At 52.6% G+C, this 21,562-nt stretch overlaps 1 protein-coding gene across 1 annotated transcript in view; it reads right to left on the bottom strand.

The window, feature by feature from the left end:
• LOC134988793 (transient receptor potential cation channel subfamily M member 2-like) overlaps window positions 1–21,562 on the bottom strand; it is a 734,670-nt gene that overhangs the window by 587,031 nt on the left and 126,077 nt on the right. The window contains exon 7 of the mRNA XM_063950575.1: window positions 19,068–19,248. Within this exon, the coding sequence (XP_063806645.1) occupies window positions 19,068–19,248 (181 nt within the window). The remainder of the gene's footprint in view (window positions 1–19,067; window positions 19,249–21,562) is intronic.

Genomic DNA, 21,562 nt, shown 5'->3' with positions numbered 1-21,562 from the left:
CACCCTCCTCTCTTCTGCTCCCACCCTCTTTTTTTCTACTCCCACCCTCTTCTCTTCTACTCCCACCCTCTTCTCCTCTACTCCCACCTCTTCTCCCACCCTTTTCTCTTCTGCTCCCACCCTCTTCGCCTCTACTCCCACCCTTTTCTTTTCTGCTCCCACCCTCTTCTCCTCTACTCCCACCCTCCTCTCTTCTGCTCCCACCATCTTTTATTCTACTCCCACCCTCTTCTCCTCTACTCCCACCCTCTTCTCTTCTACTTCCACCCTCTTCTCTTCTGCTCCCACCCTCTTCTCCTCTACTCCCACCCTCTACTCCCACCCTTTTCTCTTCTGCTCCCACCCTCTTCTCCTATACTCCCACCCTCCTCTCTTCTGCTCCCACCCTCTTTTCTTCTACTCCCACCCTCTTTTCCTCTACTCCCACCCTCTTCTCTTCTACTCCCACCCTCTTCTCCTCTACTCCCACCCTCTTCTCCCACCCTTTTCTCTTCTGCTCCCACCCTCTTCTCCTCTACTCCCACCCTTTTCTTTTCTGCTCCCACCCTCTTTTCTTCTACTTCCACCCTCTTCTCTTCTACTCCCTCCCTCTTCTCTTCTACTCCCACCCTCTTCTCCTCTACTCCCACCCTCTTCTCCCACCCTTTTCTCTTCTGCTCCCACCCTCTTCTCCTCTACTCCCACCCTTTTCTCCCACCCTTTACTCTTCTGCTCCCACCCTCTTCTCCTCTACTCCCACACTTTTCTTTTCTGCTCCCACCCTCTTTTCTTCTACTCCCACCCTCTTCTCCTCTACTCCCACCCTCCTCTCCTCTACTCCCACCCTCTTTTCTTCTGCTCCCACTGCTCCCACCCTCTTCTCTTCTGCTCCCACCCTCTTCTCTTCTGCTCCCACCGTCTTTTCTTCTACTCCCACCCTCTTTTCTTCTACTCCCACCCTCTTCTCTTCTACTTCCACCCTCTTCTCTTCTACTCCCACCCTCTTCTCTTCTACTCCCACCCTCTTCTCCCACCCTTTTCTCTTCTGCTCCCACCCTCTTCTCCTCTACTCCCACCCTTTTCTTTTTTGCTCCCACCCTCTTCTCCTCTACTCCCACCCTCCTCTCTTCTGCTCCCACCCTCTTTTATTCTACTTTCACCCTCTTCTCTTCTACTCCCACCCTCTTCTCCTCTACTCCCACCCTCTTCTCCCACCCTTTTCTCTTCTGCTCCCACCTTCTTCTCCTCTACTCCCACCCTTTTCTTTTCTGCTCCCACCCTCTTCTCCTCTACTCCCACCCTCCTCTCTTCTGCTCCCACCCTCTTTTATTCTACTCCCACCCTCTTCTCCTCTACTCCCACCCTCTTCTCTTCTACTCCCACCCTCTTCTCTTCTGCTCCCACCCTCTTCTCCTCTACTACCACCCTCTTCTCCCACCCTTTTCTCTTCTGCTCCCACCCTCTTCTCCTCTACTCCCACCCTCCTCTCTTCTGCTTCCACCCTCTTTTCTTCTACTCCCACCCTCTTTTCCTCTACTCCCACCCTCTTCTCTTCTACTCCCACCCTCTTCTCTTCTACTCCCACCCTCTTCTCCTCTACTCCCACCCTCCTCTCCCACCCTTTTCTCTTCTGCTCCCACCCTCTTCTCCTCTACTCCCACCCTTTTCTTTTCTGCTCCCACCCTCTTCTCCTCTACTCCCACCCTCCTCTCTTCTGCTCCCACCATCTTTTATTCTACTCCCACCCTCTTCTCCTCTACTCCTACCCTCTTCTCTTCTACTCCCACCCTCTTCTCTTCTACTCCCACCCTCTTCTCTTCTGCTCCCACCCTCTTCTCTTCTAATCCCACCCTCTTCTCATCTACTCCCACCATCTTCTCCCACCCTTTTCTTTTCTGCTCCCACCCTCTTCTCCTCTACTCCCACCCTCCTCTCTTCTGCTCCCACCATCTTTTCTTCTACTCCCACCCTCTTTTCCTCTACTCCCACCCTCTTCTCTTCTACTCCCACCCTCTTCTCCTCTACTCCCACCCTCTTCTCCCACCCTTTTCTCTTCTGCTCCCACCCTCTTCTCCTCTACTCCCACCCTTTTCTTTTCTGCTCCCACCCTCTTTTCTTCTACTTCCACCCTCTTCTCTTCTACTCCCTCCCTCTTCTCTTCTACTCCCACCCTCTTCTCCTCTACTCCCACCCTCTTCTCCCACCCTTTTCTCTTCTGCTCCCACCCTCTTCTCCTCTACTCCCACCCTTTTCTCCCACCCTTTACTCTTCTGCTCCCACCCTCTTCTCCTCTACTCCCACACTTTTCTCTTCTGCTCCCACCCTCTTTTCTTCTACTCCCACCCTCTTCTCCTCTACTCCCACCCTCCTCTCCTCTACTCCCACCCTCTTTTCTTCTGCTCCCACTGCTCCCACCCTCTTCTCTTCTGCTCCCACCCTCTTCTCTTCTGCTCCCACCGTCTTTTCTTCTACTCCCACCCTCTTTTCTTCTACTCCCACCCTCTTCTCTTCTACTTCCACCCTCTTCTCTTCTACTCCCACCCTCTTCTCTTCTACTCCCACCCTCTTCTCCCACCCTTTTCTCTTCTGCTCCCACCCTCTTCTCCTCTACTCCCACCCTTTTCTTTTTTGCTCCCACCCTCTTCTCCTCTACTCCCACCCTCCTCTCTTCTGCTCCCACCCTCTTTTATTCTACTTTCACCCTCTTCTCTTCTACTCCCACCCTCTTCTCCTCTACTCCCACCCTCTTCTCCCACCCTTTTCTCTTCTGCTCCCACCTTCTTCTCCTCTACTCCCACCCTTTTCTTTTCTGCTCCCACCCTCTTCTCCTCTACTCCCACCCTCCTCTCTTCTGCTCCCACCCTCTTTTATTCTACTCCCACCCTCTTCTCCTCTACTCCCACCCTCTTCTCTTCTACTCCCACCCTCTTCTCTTCTGCTCCCACCCTCTTCTCCTCTACTACCACCCTCTTCTCCCACCCTTTTCTCTTCTGCTCCCACCCTCTTCTCCTCTACTCCCACCCTCCTCTCTTCTGCTTCCACCCTCTTTTCTTCTACTCCCACCCTCTTTTCCTCTACTCCCACCCTCTTCTCTTCTACTCCCACCCTCTTCTCTTCTACTCCCACCCTCTTCTCCTCTACTCCCACCCTCTTCTCCCACCCTTTTCTCTTCTGCTCCCACCCTCTTCTCCTCTACTCCCACCCTTTTCTTTTCTGCTCCCACCCTCTTTTCTTCTACTCCCACCCTCTTCTCCTCTACTCCCACCCTCTTCTCTTCTACTCCCACCCTCTTCTCTTCTGCTCCCACCCTCTTCTCCTCTACTCCCACCCTCTTCTCCCACCCTTTTCTCTTCTGCTCCCACCCTCTTCTCCTCTACTCCCACCCTTTTCTCCCACCCTTTTCTCTTCTGCTCCCACCCTCTTCTCCTCTACTCCCACACTTTTCTTTTCTGCTCCCACCCTCTTTTCTTCTACTCCCACACTCTTCTCCTCTACTCCCACTCTCTTCTCCTCTACTCCCACCCTCTTCTCTTCTGCTCCCACTGCTCCCACCCTCTTCTCTTCTGCTCCCACCCTCTTCTCCTCTACTCCCACCCTCTTCTCTTCTACTCCCTCTGCTCCCACCCTCTTCTCTTCTGCTCCCACCCTCTTCTCCTCTACTCCCACCCTCTTCTCTTCTACTCCCACCCTCTTCTCCGCTGCTCCCACCCTCTTCTCCTCTACTCCCACCCTCTTCTCCTCTACTCCCACCCTCTTCTCCCACCCTTTTCTCTTCTGCTCCCACCCTCTTCTCCTCTACTGCCTCCCTCTTCTCCCACCCTTTTCTTTTCTGCTCCCACCCTCTTTTCTTCTACTCCCACCCTCTTCTCTTCTGCTCCCACCCTCTTTTCTTCTACTCCCACCCTCTTCTCCTCTACTCCCACCCTCTTCTCTTCTACTCCCACCCTCTTCTCCGCTGCTCCCACCCTCTTCTCCGCTGCTCCCACCCTCTTCTCCGCTGCTCCCACCCTCTTCTCTTCTACTCCCACCCTCTTCTCTTCTACTTCCACCCTCTTCTCCGCTGCTCCCACCCTCTTCTCCCACCCTCTTTTATTCTACTCCCACCCTCTTCTCTTCTACTCCCACCCTCTTCTCCTCTACTCCCACCCTTTTCTTTTCTGCTCCCACCCTCTTCTCCTCTACTCCCACCCTCTTCTCTTCAACTCCCACCCTCTTCTACGCTGCTCCAACCCTCTTCTCCCACCCTTTTCTCTTCTGCTCCCACCCTCTTCTCCTTTACTCCCACCCTTTTCTCTTCTGCTCCCACCCTCTTCTCTTCTGCTCCCACCCTCTTCTCCTCTACTCCCACCCTCTTCTCCTCTGCTCCCACCCTCTTCTCCTCTGCTCCCACCCTCTTCTCCTCTGCTCCCACCCTCCTATCTTCTGCTCCCACCCTCTTTTTTTCTACTCCCACCCTCTTTTCCTCTACTCCCACCCTCTTCTCTTCTACTCCCATCCTCTTCTCTTCTACTCCCACCCTCTTCTCTTCTACTCCCACCCTCTTCTCTTCTACTCCCACCCTCTTCTCTTCTACTCCCACCGTCTTCTCTTCTGCTCCCACCCTCTTCTCTTCTGCTCCAACCCTCTTCTCCTCTACTCCCACCCTCTTCTCCTCTACTCCCACCCTCTTCTCCTCTACTCCCACCCTCTTCTCTTCTGCTCCCACCCTCTTCTCCTCTACTCCCACCCTCTTCTCTTCTACTCCCACCCTCTTCTCTTCTACTCCCACCCTCTTCTACTATACTCCCACCCTCTTCTCTTCTACTCCCACCCTCTTCTCTTCAACTCCCACCCTCTTCTCTTCAACTCCCACCCTCTTCTCTTCAACTCCCACCCTCTTCTCTTCAACTCCCACCCTCTTCTCCTCTACTACCACCCTCTTCTCCTCTACTACCACCCTCTTCTCCTCTACTACCACCCTCTTCTCCTCTACTCCCACCCTCTTCTCCTCTACTCCCACCCTCTTCTCTTCAACTCCCACCCTCTTCTACGCTGCTCCCACCCTCTTCTTCGCTGCTCCCACTTTCTTCTCCTCTACTCCCACCTTCTTCTCGTCTACTCCCACCCTCTTCTCCGCTGCTCCCACCCTCTTCTTCTCTACTCCCACCCTCTTCTCCTCTACTCCCACCCTCTTCTCCTCTACTCCCACCCTCTTCTCCTCTACTCCCACCCTCATCTCTTCTACTCCCACCCTCTTCTCTTCTACTCCCACCCTCTTCTCCTCTTCTCCCACCCTCCTCTCCCACCCTTTTCTCTTCTGCTCCCACCCTCTTCTCCTCTACTCCCACCCTTTTCTTTTCTGCTCCCACCCTCTTCTCCTCTACTCCCACCCTCCTCTCTTCTGCTCCCACCATCTTTTATTCTACTCCCACCCTCTTCTCCTCTACTCCTACCCTCTTCTCTTCTACTCCCACCCTCTTCTCTTCTACTCCCACCCTCTTCTCTTCTGCTCCCACCCTCTTCTCTTCTAATCCCACCCTCTTCTCATCTACTCCCACCATCTTCTCCCACCCTTTTCTTTTCTGCTCCCACCCTCTTCTCCTCTACTCCCACCCTCCTCTCTTCTGCTCCCACCATCTTTTATTCTACTCCCACCCTCTTCTCCTCTACTCCCACCCTCTTCTCTTCTGCTCCCACCCTCTTCTCCTCTACTCCCACCCTCTTCTCCCACCCTTTTCTCTTCTGCTCCCACCCTCTTCTCCTCTACTCCCACCCTCCTCTCTTCTGCTCCCACCCTCTTTTCTTCTACTCCCACCCTCTTTTCCTCTACTCCCACCCTCTTCTCTTCTACTCCCACCCTCTTCTCTTCTGCTCCCACCCTCTTCTCCTCTACTCCCACCCTCTTCTCCCACCCTTTTCTCTTCTGCTCCCACCCGCTTCTCCTCTACTCCCACCCTCTTCTCCCACCCTTTTCTCTTCTGCTCCCACCCGCTTCTCCTCTACTCCCACCCTCCTCTCTTCTGCTCCCACCCTCTTTTCTTCTACTCCCACCCTCTTTTCCTCTACTCCCACCCTCTTCTCTTCTACTCCCACCCTCTTCTCTTCTGCTCCCACCCTCTTCTCCTCTACTCCCACCCTCTTCTCCCACCCTTTTCTCTTCTGCTCCCACCCGCTTCTCCTCTACTCCCACCCTTTTCTTTTCTGCTCCCACCCTCTTTTCTTCTACTCCCACCCTCTTCTCCTCTACTCCCACCCTTTTCTCTTCTACTCCCACCCTCTTCTCTTCTGCTCCCACCCTCTTCTCCTCTACTCCCACCCTCTTCTCCCACCCTCTTCTCTTCTCCTCCCACCCTCTTCTCCTCTACTACAACCCTCTTCTCCTCTACTACCACCCTCTTCTCCTCTACTCCCACCCTCTTCTCCTCTACTCCCACCCTCTTCTCTTCAACTCCCACCCTCTTCTACGCTGCTCCAACCCTCTTCTTCGTTGCTCCCACTTTCTTCTCCTCTACTCCCACCCTCTTCTCTTCTACTCCCACCTCTTCTCCGCTGCTCCCACCCTCTTCTTCTCTACTCCCACCCTCTTTTCTTCTACTCCCACCCTCTTCTCTTCTACTCCCACCCTATTCTCATCTACTCCTACCCTCTTCTCCTCTACTCCCACCCTCTTCTCCCACCCTTTTCTCTTCTGCTCCCACCCTCTTCTCCTCTAATCCCACCCTTGTCTTTTCTGCTCCCACCCTCTTCTCCTCTACTCCCACCCTCCTCTCTTCTGCTCCCACCCTCTTCTCCTCTACTCCCACCCTCTTCTCCTCTACTCCCACCATCTTCTCCTCTACTCCCACCCTCTTCTCCCACCCTTTTCTCTTCTGCTCCCACCCTCTTCTCCTCTACTCCCACCCTTTTCTTTTCTGCTCCCACCCTCTTCTCCTCTACTCCCACCCTCCTCTCTTCTGCTCCCACCCTCTTTTATTCTACTCCCATCCTCTTCTCCTCTACTCCCACCCTCTTCTCTTCTACTCCCACCCTCTTCTCTTCTACTCCCACCCTCTTCTCTTCTACTCCCACCCTCTTCTCCCACCCTTTTCTCTTCTGCTCCCACCCTCTTCTCCTCTACTCCCACCCTTTTCTTTTCTGCTCCCACCCTCTTCTCCTCTACTCCCACCCTCCTCTCTTCTGCTCCCACCCTCTTTTATTCTACTCCCACCCTCTTCTCCTATACTCCCACCCTCTTCTCCCACCCTTTTCTCTTCTGCTCCCACCCTCTTCGCCTCTACTCCCACCCTTTTCTTTTCTGCTCCCACCCTCTTCTCCTCTACTCCCACCCTCCTCTCTTCTGCTCCCACCATCTTTTATTCTACTCCCACCCTCTTCTCCTCTACTCCCACCCTCTTCTCTTCTACTTCCACCCTCTTCTCTTCTGCTCCCACCCTCTTCTCCTCTACTCCCACCCTCTACTCCCACCCTTTTTTCTTCTGCTCCCACCCTCTTCTCCTATACTCCCACCCTCCTCTCTTCTGCTCCCACCCTCTTTTCTTCTACTCCCACCCTCTTTTCCTCTACTCCCACCCTCTTCTCTTCTACTCCCACCCTCTTCTCTTCTACTACCACCCTCTTCTCCTCTACTCCCACCCTCTTCTCCCACCCTTTTCTCTTCTGCTCCCACCCTCTTCTCCTCTACTCCCACCCTTTTCTTTTCTGCTCCCACCCTCTTTTCTTCTACTTCCACCCTCTTCTCTTCTACTCCCTCCCTCTTCTCTTCTACTCCCACCCTCTTCTCCTCTACTCCCACCCTCTTCTCCCACCCTTTTCTCTTCTGCTCCCACCCTCTTCTCCTCTACTCCCACCCTTTTCTCCCACCCTTTACTCTTCTGCTCCCACCCTCTTCTCCTCTACTCCCACACTTTTCTTTTCTGCTCCCACCCTCTTTTCTTCTACTCCCACCCTCTTCTCCTCTACTCCCACCCTCCTCTCCTCTACTCCCACCCTCTTTTCTTCTGCTCCCACTGCTCCCACCCTCTTCTCTTCTGCTCCCACCCTCTTCTCTTCTGCTCCCACCGTCTTTTCTTCTACTCCCACCCTCTTTTCTTCTACTCCCACCCTCTTCTCCTCTACTTCCACCCTCTTCTCTTCTACTCCCACCCTCTTCTCTTCTACTCCCACCCTCTTCTCCCACCCTTTTCTCTTCTGCTCCCACCCTCTTCTCCTCTACTCCCACCCTTTTCTTTTTTGCTCCCACCCTCTTCTCCTCTACTCCCACCCTCCTCTCTTCTGCTCCCACCCTCTTTTATTCTACTTTCACCCTCTTCTCTTCTACTCCCACCCTCTTCTCCTCTACTCCCACCCTCTTCTCTCACCCTTTTCTCTTCTGCTCCCACTTCTTCTCCTCTACTCCCACCCTTTTCTTTTCTGCTCCCACCCTCTTCTCCTCTACTCCCACCCTCCTCTCTTCTGCTCCCACCCTCTTTTATTCTACTCCCACCCTCTTTTCCTCTACTCCCACCCTCTTCTCTTCTACTCCCACCCTCTTCTCTTCTGCTCCCACCCTCTTCTCCTCTACTACCACCCTCTTCTCCCACCCTTTTCTCTTCTGCTCCCACCCTCTTCTCCTCTATTCCCACCCTCCTCTCTTCTGCTTCCACCCTCTTTTCTTCTACTCCCACCCTCTTTTCCTCTACTCCCACCCTCTTCTCTTCTACTCCCACCCTCTTCTCTTCTACTCCCACCCTCTTCTCCTCTACTCCCACCCTCTTCTCCCACCCTTTTCTCTTCTGCTCCCACCCTCTTCTCCTCTACTCCCACCCTTTTCTTTTCTGCTCCCACCCTCTTTTCTTCTACTCCCACCCTCTTCTCCTCTACTCCCACCCTCTTCTCTTCTACTCCCACCCTCTTCTCTTCTGCTCCCACCCTCTTCTCCTCTACTCCCACCCTCTTCTCCCACCCTTTTCTCTTCTGCTCCCACCCTCTTCTCCTCTACTCCCACCCTTTTCTCCCACCCTTTTCTCTTCTGCTCCCACACTCTTCTCCTCTACTCCCACTCTCTTCTCCTCTACTCCCACCCTCTTCTCTTCTGCTCCCACTGCTCCCACCCTCTTCTCTTCTGCTCCCACCCTCTTCTCCTCTACTCCCACCCTCTTCTCTTCTACTCCCTCTGCTCCCACCCTCTTCTCTTCTGCTCCCACCCTCTTCTCCTCTACTCCCACCCTCTTCTCTTCTGCTCCCACCCTCTTCTCCTCTACTCCCACCCTCTTCTCTTCTACTCCCACCCTCTTCTCCGCTGCTTCCACCCTCTTCTCCTCTACTCCCACCCTCTTCTCCTCTACTCCCACCCTCTTCTCCCACCCTTTTCTCTTCTGCTCCCACCCTCTTCTCCTCTACTCCCACCCTCCTCTCTTCTGCTCCCACCCTCTTTTCTTCTACTCCCACCCTCTTTTCCTCTACTCCCACCCTCTTCTCTTCTACTCCCACCCTCTTCTCTTCTGCTCCCACCCTCTTCTCCTCTACTCCCACCCTCTTCTCCCACCCTTTTCTCTTCTGCTCCCACCCGCTTCTCCTCTACTCCCACCCTTTTCTTTTCTGCTCCCACCCTCTTTTCTTCTACTCCCACCCTCTTCTCCTCTACTCCCACCCTTTTCTCTTCTACTCCCACCCTCTTCTCTTCTGCTCCCACCCTCTTCTCCTCTACTCCCACCCTCTTCTCCCACCCTCTTCTCTTCTCCTCCCACCCTCTTCTCCTCTACTACAACCCTCTTCTCCTCTACTACCACCCTCTTCTCCTCTACTCCCACCCTCTTCTCCTCTACTCCCACCCTCTTCTCTTCAACTCCCACCCTCTTCTACGCTGCTCCAACCCTCTTCTTCGTTGCTCCCACTTTCTTCTCCTCTACTCCCACCCTCTTCTCTTCTACTCCCACCTCTTCTCCGCTGCTCCCACCCTCTTCTTCTCTACTCCCACCCTCTTTTCTTCTACTCCCACCCTCTTCTCTTCTACTCCCACCCTATTCTCATCTACTCCCACCCTCTTCTCCTCTACTCCCACCCTCTTCTCCCACCCTTTTCTCTTCTGCTCCCACCCTCTTCTCCTCTAATCCCACCCTTGTCTTTTCTGCTCCCACCCTCTTCTCCTCTACTCCCACCCTCCTCTCTTCTGCTCCCACCCTCTTCTCCTCTACTCCCACCCTCTTCTCCTCTACTCCCACCATCTTCTCCTCTACTCCCACCCTCTTCTCCCACCCTTTTCTCTTCTGCTCCCACCCTCTTCTCCTCTACTCCCACCCTTTTCTTTTCTGCTCCCACCCTCTTCTCCTCTACTCCCACCCTCCTCTCTTCTGCTCCCACCCTCTTTTATTCTACTCCCATCCTCTTCTCCTCTACTCCCACCCTCTTCTCCTCTACTCCCACCCTCTTCTCTTCTACTCCCACCCTCTTCTCTTCTACTCCCACCCTCTTCTCTTCTACTCCCACCCTCTTCTCCCACCCTTTTCTCTTCTGCTCCCACCCTCTTCTCCTCTACTCCCACCCTTTTCTTTTCTGCTCCCACCCTCTTCTCCTCTACTCCCACCCTCCTCTCTTCTGCTCCCACCCTCTTTTATTCTACTCCCACCCTCTTCTCCTCTACTCCCACCCTCTTCTCCCACCCTTTTCTCTTCTGCTCCCACCCTCTTCGCCTCTACTCCCACCCTTTTCTTTTCTGCTCCCACCCTCTTCTCCTCTACTCCCACCCTCCTCTCTTCTGCTCCCACCATCTTTTATTCTACTCCCACCCTCTTCTCCTCTACTCCCACCCTCTTCTCTTCTACTTCCACCCTCTTCTCTTCTTCTCCCACCCTCTTCTCCTCTACTCCCACCCTCTACTCCCACCCTCTTCTCTTCTACTCCCACCCTCTTCTCTTCTACTACCACCCTCTTCTCCTCTACTCCCACCCTCTTCTCCCACCCTTTTCTCTTCTGCTCCCACCCTCTTCTCCTCTACTCCCACCCTTTTCTTTTCTGCTCCCACCCTCTTCTCCTCTACTCCCACCCTCCTCTCTTCTGCTCCCACCCTCTTTTATTCTACTCCCACCCTCTTCTCCTATACTCCCACCCTCTTCTCCCACCCTTTTCTCTTCTGCTCCCACCCTCTTCGCCTCTACTCCCACCCTTTTCTTTTCTGCTCCCACCCTCTTCTCCTCTACTCCCACCCTCCTCTCTTCTGCTCCCACCATCTTTTATTCTACTCCCACCCTCTTCTCCTCTACTCCCACCCTCTTCTCTTCTACTTCCACCCTCTTCTCTTCTGCTCCCACCCTCTTCTCCTCTACTCCCACCCTCTACTCCCACCCTTTTTTCTTCTGCTCCCACCCTCTTCTCCTATACTCCCACCCTCCTCTCTTCTGCTCCCACCCTCTTTTCTTCTACTCCCACCCTCTTTTCCTCTACTCCCACCCTCTTCTCTTCTACTCCCACCCTCTTCTCTTCTACTACCACCCTCTTCTCCTCTACTCCCACCCTCTTCTCCCACCCTTTTCTCTTCTGCTCCCACCCTCTTCTCCTCTACTCCCACCCTTTTCTTTTCTGCTCCCACCCTCTTTTCTTCTACTTCCACCCTCTTCTCTTCTACTCCCTCCCTCTTCTCTTCTACTCCCACCCTCTTCTCCTCTACTCCCACCCTCTTCTCCCACCCTTTTCTCTTCTGCTCCCACCCTCTTCTCCTCTACTCCCACCCTTTTCTCCCACCCTTTACTCTTCTGCTCCCACCCTCTTCTCCTCTACTCCCACACTTTTCTTTTCTGCTCCCACCCTCTTTTCTTCTACTCCCACCCTCTTCTCCTCTACTCCCACCCTCCTCTCCTCTACTCCCACCCTCTTTTCTTCTGCTCCCACTGCTCCCACCCTCTTCTCTTCTGCTCCCACCCTCTTCTCTTCTGCTCCCACCGTCTTTTCTTCTACTCCCACCCTCTTTTCTTCTACTCCCACCCTCTTCTCCTCTACTTCCACCCTCTTCTCTTCTACTCCCACCCTCTTCTCTTCTACTCCCACCCTCTTCTCCCACCCTTTTCTCTTCTGCTCCCACCCTCTTCTCCTCTACTCCCACCCTTTTCTTTTTTGCTCCCACCCTCTTCTCCTCTACTCCCACCCTCCTCTCTTCTGCTCCCACCCTCTTTTATTCTACTTTCACCCTCTTCTCTTCTACTCCCACCCTCTTCTCCTCTACTCCCACCCTCTTCTCTCACCCTTTTCTCTTCTGCTCCCACTTCTTCTCCTCTACTCCCACCCTTTTCTTTTCTGCTCCCACCCTCTTCTCCTCTACTCCCACCCTCCTCTCTTCTGCTCCCACCCTCTTTTATTCTACTCCCACCCTCTTTTCCTCTACTCCCACCCTCTTCTCTTCTACTCCCACCCTCTTCTCTTCTGCTCCCACCCTCTTCTCCTCTACTACCACCCTCTTCTCCCACCCTTTTCTCTTCTGCTCCCACCCTCTTCTCCTCTATTCCCACCCTCCTCTCTTCTGCTTCCACCCTCTTTTCTTCTACTCCCACCCTCTTTTCCTCTACTCCCACCCTCTTCTCTTCTACTCCCACCCTCTTCTCTTCTACTCCCACCCTCTTCTCCTCTACTCCCACCCTCTTCTCCCACCCTTTTCTCTTCTGCTCCCACCCTCTTCTCCTCTACTCCCACCCTTTTCTTTTCTGCTCCCACCCTCTTTTCTTCTACTCCCACCCTCTTCTCCTCTACTCCCACCCTCTTCTCTTCTACTCCCACCCTCTTCTCTTCTGCTCCCACCCTCTTCTCCTCTACTCCCACCCTCTTCTCCCACCCTTTTCTCTTCTGCTCCCACCCTCTTCTCCTCTACTCCCACCCTTTTCTCCCACCCTTTTCTCTTCTGCTCCCACACTCTTCTCCTCTACTCCCACTCTCTTCTCCTCTACTCCCACCCTCTTCTCTTCTGCTCCCACTGCTCCCACCCTCTTCTCTTCTGCTCCCACCCTCTTCTCCTCTACTCCCACCCTCTTCTCTTCTACTCCCTCTGCTCCCACCCTCTTCTCTTCTGCTCCCACCCTCTTCTCCTCTACTCCCACCCTCTTCTCTTCTGCTCCCACCCTCTTCTCCTCTACTCCCACCCTCTTCTCTTCTACTCCCACCCTCTTCTCCGCTGCTTCCACCCTCTTCTCCTCTACTCCCACCCTCTTCTCCTCTACTCCCACCCTCTTCTCCCACCCTTTTCTCTTCTGCTCCCACCCTCTTCTCCTCTACTCCCACCCTCCTCTCTTCTGCTCCCACCCTCTTTTCTTCTACTCCCACCCTCTTTTCCTCTACTCCCACCCTCTTCTCTTCTACTCCCACCCTCTTCTCTTCTGCTCCCACCCTCTTCTCCTCTACTCCCACCCTCTTCTCCCACCCTTTTCTCTTCTGCTCCCACCCGCTTCTCCTCTACTCCCACCCTTTTCTTTTCTGCTCCCACCCTCTTTTCTTCTACTCCCACCCTCTTCTCCTCTACTCCCACCCTTTTCTCTTCTACTCCCACCCTCTTCTCTTCTGCTCCCACCCTCTTCTCCTCTACTCCCACCCTCTTCTCCCACCCTCTTCTCTTCTCCTCCCACCCTCTTCTCCTCTACTACAACCCTCTTCTCCTCTACTACCACCCTCTTCTCCTCTACTCCCACCCTCTTCTCCTCTACTCCCACCCTCTTCTCTTCAACTCCCACCCTCTTCTACGCTGCTCCAACCCTCTTCTTCGTTGCTCCCACTTTCTTCTCCTCTACTCCCACCCTCTTCTCTTCTACTCCCACCTCTTCTCCGCTGCTCCCACCCTCTTCTTCTCTACTCCCACCCTCTTTTCTTCTACTCCCACCCTCTTCTCTTCTACTCCCACCCTATTCTCATCTACTCCCACCCTCTTCTCCTCTACTCCCACCCTCTTCTCCCACCCTTTTCTCTTCTGCTCCCACCCTCTTCTCCTCTAATCCCACCCTTGTCTTTTCTGCTCCCACCCTCTTCTCCTCTACTCCCACCCTCCTCTCTTCTGCTCCCACCCTCTTCTCCTCTACTCCCACCCTCTTCTCCTCTACTCCCACCATCTTCTCCTCTACTCCCACCCTCTTCTCCCACCCTTTTCTCTTCTGCTCCCACCCTCTTCTCCTCTACTCCCACCCTTTTCTTTTCTGCTCCCACCCTCTTCTCCTCTACTCCCACCCTCCTCTCTTCTGCTCCCACCCTCTTTTATTCTACTCCCATCCTCTTCTCCTCTACTCCCACCCTCTTCTCCTCTACTCCCACCCTCTTCTCTTCTACTCCCACCCTCTTCTCTTCTACTCCCACCCTCTTCTCTTCTACTCCCACCCTCTTCTCCCACCCTTTTCTCTTCTGCTCCCACCCTCTTCTCCTCTACTCCCACCCTTTTCTTTTCTGCTCCCACCCTCTTCTCCTCTACTCCCACCCTCCTCTCTTCTGCTCCCACCCTCTTTTATTCTACTCCCACCCTCTTCTCCTCTACTCCCACCCTCTTCTCCCACCCTTTTCTCTTCTGCTCCCACCCTCTTCGCCTCTACTCCCACCCTTTTCTTTTCTGCTCCCACCCTCTTCTCCTCTACTCCCACCCTCCTCTCTTCTGCTCCCACCATCTTTTATTCTACTCCCACCCTCTTCTCCTCTACTCCCACCCTCTTCTCTTCTACTTCCACCCTCTTCTCTTCTTCTCCCACCCTCTTCTCCTCTACTCCCACCCTCTACTCCCACCCTCTTCTCTTCTACTCCCACCCTCTTCTCTTCTACTACCACCCTCTTCTCCTCTACTCCCACCCTCTTCTCCCACCCTTTTCTCTTCTGCTCCCACCCTCTTCTCCTCTACTCCCACCCTTTTCTTTTCTGCTCCCACCCTCTTTTCTTCCACTTCCACCCTCTTCTCTTCTACTCCCTCCCTCTTCTCTTCTACTCCCACCCTCTTCTCCTCTACTCCCACCCTCTTCTCCCACCCTTTTCTCTTCTGCTCCCACCCTCTTCTCCTCTACTCCCACCCTTTTCTCCCACCCTTTACTCTTCTGCTCCCACCCTCTTCTCCTCTACTCCCACACTTTTCTTTTCTGCTCCCACCCTCTTTTCTTCTACTCCCACCCTCTTCTCCTCTACTCCCACCCTCCTCTCCTCTACTCCCACCCTCTTTTCTTCTGCTCCCACTGCTCCCACCCTCTTCTCTTCTGCTCCCACCCTCTTCTCTTCTGCTCCCACCGTCTTTTCTTCTACTCCCACCCTCTTTTCTTCTACTCCCACCCTCTTTTCCTCTACTTCCACCCTCTTCTCTTCTACTCCCACCCTCTTCTCTTCTACTCCCACCCTCTTCTCCCACCCTTTTCTCTTCTGCTCCCACCCTCTTCTCCTCTACTCCCACCCTTTTCTTTTTTGCTCCCACCCTCTTCTCCTCTACTCCCACCCTCCTCTCTTCTGCTCCCACCCTCTTTTATTCTACTTTCACCCTCTTCTCTTCTACTCCCACCCTCTTCTCCTCTACTCCCACCCTCTTCTCTCACCCTTTTCTCTTCTGCTCCCACTTCTTCTCCTCTACTCCCACCCTTTTCTTTTCTGCTCCCACCCTCTTCTCCTCTACTCCCACCCTCCTCTCTTCTGCTCCCACCCTCTTTTATTCTACTCCCACCCTCTTTTCCTCTACTCCCACCCTCTTCTCTTCTACTCCCACCCTCTTCTCTTCTGCTCCCACCCTCTTCTCCTCTACTACCACCCTCTTCTCCCACCCTTTTCTCTTCTGCTCCCACCCTCTTCTCCTCTATTCCCACCCTCCTCTCTTCTGCTTCCACCCTCTTTTCTTCTACTCCCACCCTCTTTTCCTCTACTCCCACCCTCTTCTCTTCTACTCCCACCCTCTTCTCTTCTACTCCCACCCTCTTCTCCTCTACTCCCACCCTCTTCTCCCACCCTTTTCTCTTCTGCTCCCACCCTTTTCTTTTCTGCTCCCACCCTCTTTTCTTCTACTCCCACCCTCTTCTCCTCTACTCCCACCCTCTTCTCTTCTACTCCCACCCTCTTCTCTTCTGCTCCCACCCTCTTCTCCTCTACTCCCACCCTCTTCTCCCACCCTTTTCTCTTCTGCTCCCACCCTCTTCTCCTCTACTCCCACCCTTTTCTCCCACCCTTTTCTCTTCTGCTCCCACACTCTTCTCCTCTACTCCCACTCTCTTCTCCTCTACTCCCACCCTCTTCTCTTCTGCTCCCACTGCTCCCACCCTCTTCTCTTCTGCTCCCACCCTCTTCTCCTCTACTCCCACCCTCTTCTCTTCTACTCCCTCTGCTCCCACCCTCTTCTCTTCTGCTCCCACCCTCTTCTCCTCTACTCCCACCCTCTTCTCTTCTGCTCCCACCCTCTTCTCCTCTACTCCCACCCTCTTCTCTTCTACTCCCACCCTCTTCTCCGCTGCTTCCACCCTCTTCTCTTCTACTCCCACCCTCTTCTCCGCTGCTTCCACCCTCTTCTCCTCTACTCCCACCCTCTTCTCCTCTACTCCCACCCTCTTCTCCTCTACTCCCACCCTCTTCTCCCACCCTTTTCTCTTCTGCTCCCACCCTCTTCTCCTCTACTGCCACCCTCTTCTCCCACCCTTTTCTTTTCTGCTCCCACCCTCTTTTCTTCTACTCCCACCCTCTTCTCTTCTGCTCCCACCCTCTTTTCTTCTACTCCCACCCTCTTCTCCTCTACTCCCACCCTCTTCTCTTCTACTCCCACCCTCTTCTCTTCTACTCCCACCCTCTTCTCCGCTGCTCCCACCCTCTTCTCCGCTGCTCCCACCCTCTTCTCTTCTACTCCCACCCTCTTCTCTTCTACTTCCACCCTCTTCTCCGCTGCTCCCACCCTCTTCTCCTCTACTCCCACCCTCTTCTCTTCTACTCCCACCCTCTTCTCCGCTGCTCCCACCCTCTTCTCCTCTACTCCCACCCTCTTCTCCCACCCTTTTCTCTTCTGCTCCCACCCTCTTCTCCTTTACTCCCACCCTTTTCTCTTCTGCTCCCACCCTCTTCTCTTCTGCTCCCACCCTCTTCTCCTCTACTCCCACCCTCTTCTCCTCTGCTCCCACCCTCTTCTCCTCTGCTCCCACCCTCTTCTCCTCTGCTCCCACCCTCCTCTCTTCTGCTCCCACCCTCCTCTCTTCTGCTCCCACCCTCTTCTCCTCTACTCCCACCCTCCTCTCTTCTGCTCCCACCCTCTTCTCTGCTGCTCCCACCCTCTTCTCCTCTACTCCCACCCTCTTCTCCTCTACTCCCACCCTCTTCTCCGCTGCTCCCACCCTCTTCTCCGCTGCTCCCACCCTCTTCTCCTCTACTCCCACCCTCTTCTCCCACCCTTTTCTCTTCTGCTCCCACCCTCTTCTCCTTTACTCCCACCCTTTTCTCTTCTGCTCCCACCCTCTTCTCCTCTACTCCCACCCTCTTCTCCTCTGCTCCCACCCTCCTCTCTTCTGCTCCCACCCTCTTCTCCGTTGCTCCCACCCTCTTCTCCGCTGCTCCCACCTTCTTCTCCGCTGCTCCCACCCTCTTCTCCCACCCTCTTCTCCTCTGCTACCACCCTCTTCTCCTCTACTCCCACCCTTTTCTTTTCTGCTCCCACCCTCTTTTCTTCTACTCCCACCCTCTTCTCTTCTGCTCCCATCCTCTTCTCCTCTGCTCCCACCCTCCTCTCCTCTGCTCCCACCCTCCTCTCCTCTGCTCCCACCCTCTTCTCCTCTGCTCCCATCCTCTTCTCCTCTGCTCCCACCCTCCTCTCCTCTGCTCCCACCCTCCTCTCCTCTGCTCCCACCCTCTTCTCCTCTGCTCCCATCCTCTTCTCTTCTGCTCCCACCCTCCTCTCCTCTGCTCCCACCCTCCTCTCCTCTGCTCCCACCCTCCTCTCTTCTGCTCCCACCCTCCTCTCCTCTGCTCCAACCCTCTTCTCCTCTTCAATCTGTCCATCTCATCTACCATCACTTTTTCTCTCAAGCCTGCTATCATCAGTCCCATCATCACAAATACCTCTTTTGACTCATTTTCTAGTTGCCACCCCATCTCTCTTTGTCTTTACCTCCAAGACCATCAAGATGTTTGTTTATAGCTGCCTCATGACCACTCCCTCATAGATCCAATGAAGTATAGGTCATGCTATGTACACTTCACAGAAGGTCATCTACTATCTCTATAGCAAAATGCAGGGACCAGGTCTCCCATGAGCCTCAATCACACAACTGCAGTGTACAGAATCTGGATTTATGCACAGTGTGAGTTAGGGGCATATTCATCATACTTAACATGACACAATTTCTACATTTCTCTGTAGCCAGAGACCGGCATTGTCGCCCCGGTAGTGGGTGTGTGGGACTCTGCAGATGAACACATTAAATGATGTCCCGGCGGGGAAGTGGGGTGGCCACGGCTGCAGATTGGAAAGTTATCCCTTTCCGAAAAACTGTCTTCTCAAAAAGGACAGTTTTTCAGAAGTGATCATTTTCTTATCCTGGCATAATCATGAAAAAACTGTCAGAAAATGCAATGAGAATTGAAAACTAAAAATTCTCATTGCACAATTTTTCATGATGAATATGCCCCATAGACACATATGTAGAACAAAAATGCTGCATTGTGTTCAACTTTGCCGCAGAATCAAATTCAGAATCAGGCGCATAGACTGTAAGCTCTCACAGCAAGAACCCACTTCCCTTGTTCCTTCTTCCTCGCACTAACCTTGTCACTTGTACACATTAGTTCCCACAAGTGGTTTTGGTCCTGTCTGTCTGCCCACTTAATGGGTATATACTAGGTCCATTTATTACTGTCTGCTCCCTACTCCCCCCAACATTCCACAGTGAGTCTCTCTAACTGACCCTCTACTCCCCATGTCCTTCATTGTTGTTAGTTTTATCACTGTAATTGTGTTCTAATCATTGTAAGGTGTGGCTATTAATAATAATAATAATAATAACAACAACTATAATCCCAGGGAAGAGCAGGCACAACATATATAGTAAATATCCTAAGGTGACCATAAAAACCATAAAACTCCAAGGAGATCTCTTCTTAATCTCCCAATGTAGAGCCTACATGTACATGGGCTTTGTATGATAATACAGTATATTATATGATATTTCCCTTCTCACCTCCTTTCTGCATTGTTTGCTGAGAGATGAATTTCTCCAGCTGAGTTCTCAGTGGAATTTCCAACCCATATCGTCCGTGTGTCCCATCGTCCACAAGAATAAAGTGTGTATGGTTATTATCCAGACAGCACAAAGCTCCCTGAGATCCTTCATCCATTGGGTACAGTGCCGGAGCTCCACCCTGCAGTGATGACACATAAGGAGTAGAATAAACATACATGTATACCCACACTGCACTGTCACTACCTGAGGATGTCCTGAAACATAATCAGACATACTTCAAGAACCTCATATCCTCCCAGTCTTCCAACCCCCGGTGCCTATTTGCCACTCTCATCTCCCTTCTCTGCCCACCCAAACCTCATCTCCCCTCCTCACTCTCTGCTCTTTACTTTGCCACTTACTTCACATCCAAAATTGACTGCATATGTCAAGACATCACATCCCACCAAAAAATCAGCAACCAGTCACCTCCCTTCCCTTTCCACCCCTCCCCTTCCCTCTTACCAACTCTGACATCTATCTCCTATGTATCTGGTGAGGAAGAGTCATGGCCCTCATCCATTCCTCACCCCCCTCCACCTCCCCTCTTGACCTTATCTCCTCCTGCCTTCTCTGCTACCTCTGTCTTTCTGCCTGCACCCATCTTGCCCACCTCCTCAATTTCTCCCTCTCATCAGTCACTGTCCCCTCTGCCTTCAAGCATGCACTCATCTCCCCTATTCTTAAAAAAAACTACCCTTGATCCAAACACTCACTCCAACTATCGACCCATCTCTCTCCTCCCTTTTGCCTCCAAGCTACTTGAGCGTATTGTCTATACCCGCCTGACTGCCTTTCTTTCCTCACACTCACTGCTTGACCCATTCCAGTCTGGATTCCATCCTCGCCACTCCACTGAAACTGCCCTCACAAAAGTCTGCAATGAACTCGTTTCTGCTAAATCCAAGGGCCACTACTCTTTGCTTATTCTCCTTGACCTCTCTGCTGCTTTTGACACTGTGGACCACCCTCTTCTTCTGTAAATCCTTCATTCCTTTGGTCTACGTGATACTGTCCTCTCCTGGCTGTCCTCCTACCTCTCTGACCCTTACTTCTGTCTCCTTTCATGGCTCCACCTCCCCCCCCCCCCCCCACATCCACTAACTGTAGGTGTCCCCCAAGGTTCTGTTCTGGGTCCTCTCCTTTTCTCTCTCTATACATCCTCTTTAGGTGAACCCATTAGCTTTTTTGACTTACAATATCATCTCTATGCTAATGATACTCAAATCTACCTTTCCTCCCCTGACCTCTCCCCTTCTCTACTCACTCGTGTATCCAACTGTCTCTGCTATCTTTTCTTGGAAGTCCCAGCGCTTTCTTAAACTTAACATGTCTAAAATTGAGCTGATCATCTTCCCACCCATAGCCTCAATTCCCACAATTTAATTATCGATTTATGGCACTCCTCTAGCCACCAAGTGTGCTGCATTGGAGCTATCCTTGACTCCTCCCTCTCCTCTAACCAACACATTCAGTAAAAATAAAAAGGTGTGGTTTTCGCGCAATCTCTGTTGTGGTATGATTTCGTCACAATTTTATATTCATGCTTCCCCCATATTGTGGTGGGATAAGTTATTAGAATGCAAATTTGCAGTATACAATTCCAATACAAAAATCCCAAAATACGGCCTTGATAAAGGCTATGGTGAGCCGAAACGCGTCGGTGAGCAGCATCTGTCTGGATAGCGACCCTGCCTTTAGAATCTGACGGTAGATTCTTTTTTCCAGGGAGACACCATAGAAATTGAACTAAACGAGACTTGGTGTGCATTATACACCTTAATTTGAGGTACGCTGTCAGCCATATGTTTTATTACCCTAGTCCTCACAGTAAAATTGAGTTACACTATTCTGGTTCCTCCTTTCTTTTCTTTACATATACTGGAGATGAAGAATGATCATTTTCTGAACCAAAAGTGATGAGAGAAGCGGAGAACCGACTACTCAAACAGATTTGAGAGACCAATGGAATTACGTATTTTGGGCTCTCTGTATCGGAATTGTATACTGCAAATTTGAATTCTAACAACTTATCCCACCACAATATGGGGGAAGCATGAATATAAAATTGTGACTACATCATACCACAACAGGAGATTGCGTGAAAACCACACCTTTTCATTTTTTCTAGAACTATTGTTTTGCCATGCAGGTGGGCGTAGAGGTTTTTGCAGCTCTCCGCTTTGAAGCGCCAAATTTGTACTTTTCTTGCACACATTCGGTAAGTCTCACAGTTCTGCTGTTTCAATCTCAAAAATATTTCCATGATCAGACCCTTTCTCACCATGGATACTACTAAGACCCTTATACACTAACTGGTCATCTCCAGATTGGATTACTGTAGTCTCCTCCTACAGTATCTGGTCTACCTGACAGATGCCTCTATACACTTAAATCTATCCTCAATGCTGCTGCTCTGCTCATCTTCCTCTCCAAGTGTACTACTTCAACCT

This window comes from Pseudophryne corroboree, chromosome 2, assembly GCF_028390025.1.
Source record: "Pseudophryne corroboree isolate aPseCor3 chromosome 2, aPseCor3.hap2, whole genome shotgun sequence".
In the NCBI taxonomy this organism is placed as follows: domain Eukaryota; kingdom Metazoa; phylum Chordata; class Amphibia; order Anura; family Myobatrachidae; genus Pseudophryne; species Pseudophryne corroboree.
The sequence above is the reverse complement of the archived record's forward strand: the minus strand, read 5'-3'. Positions and strand labels throughout refer to the sequence as shown.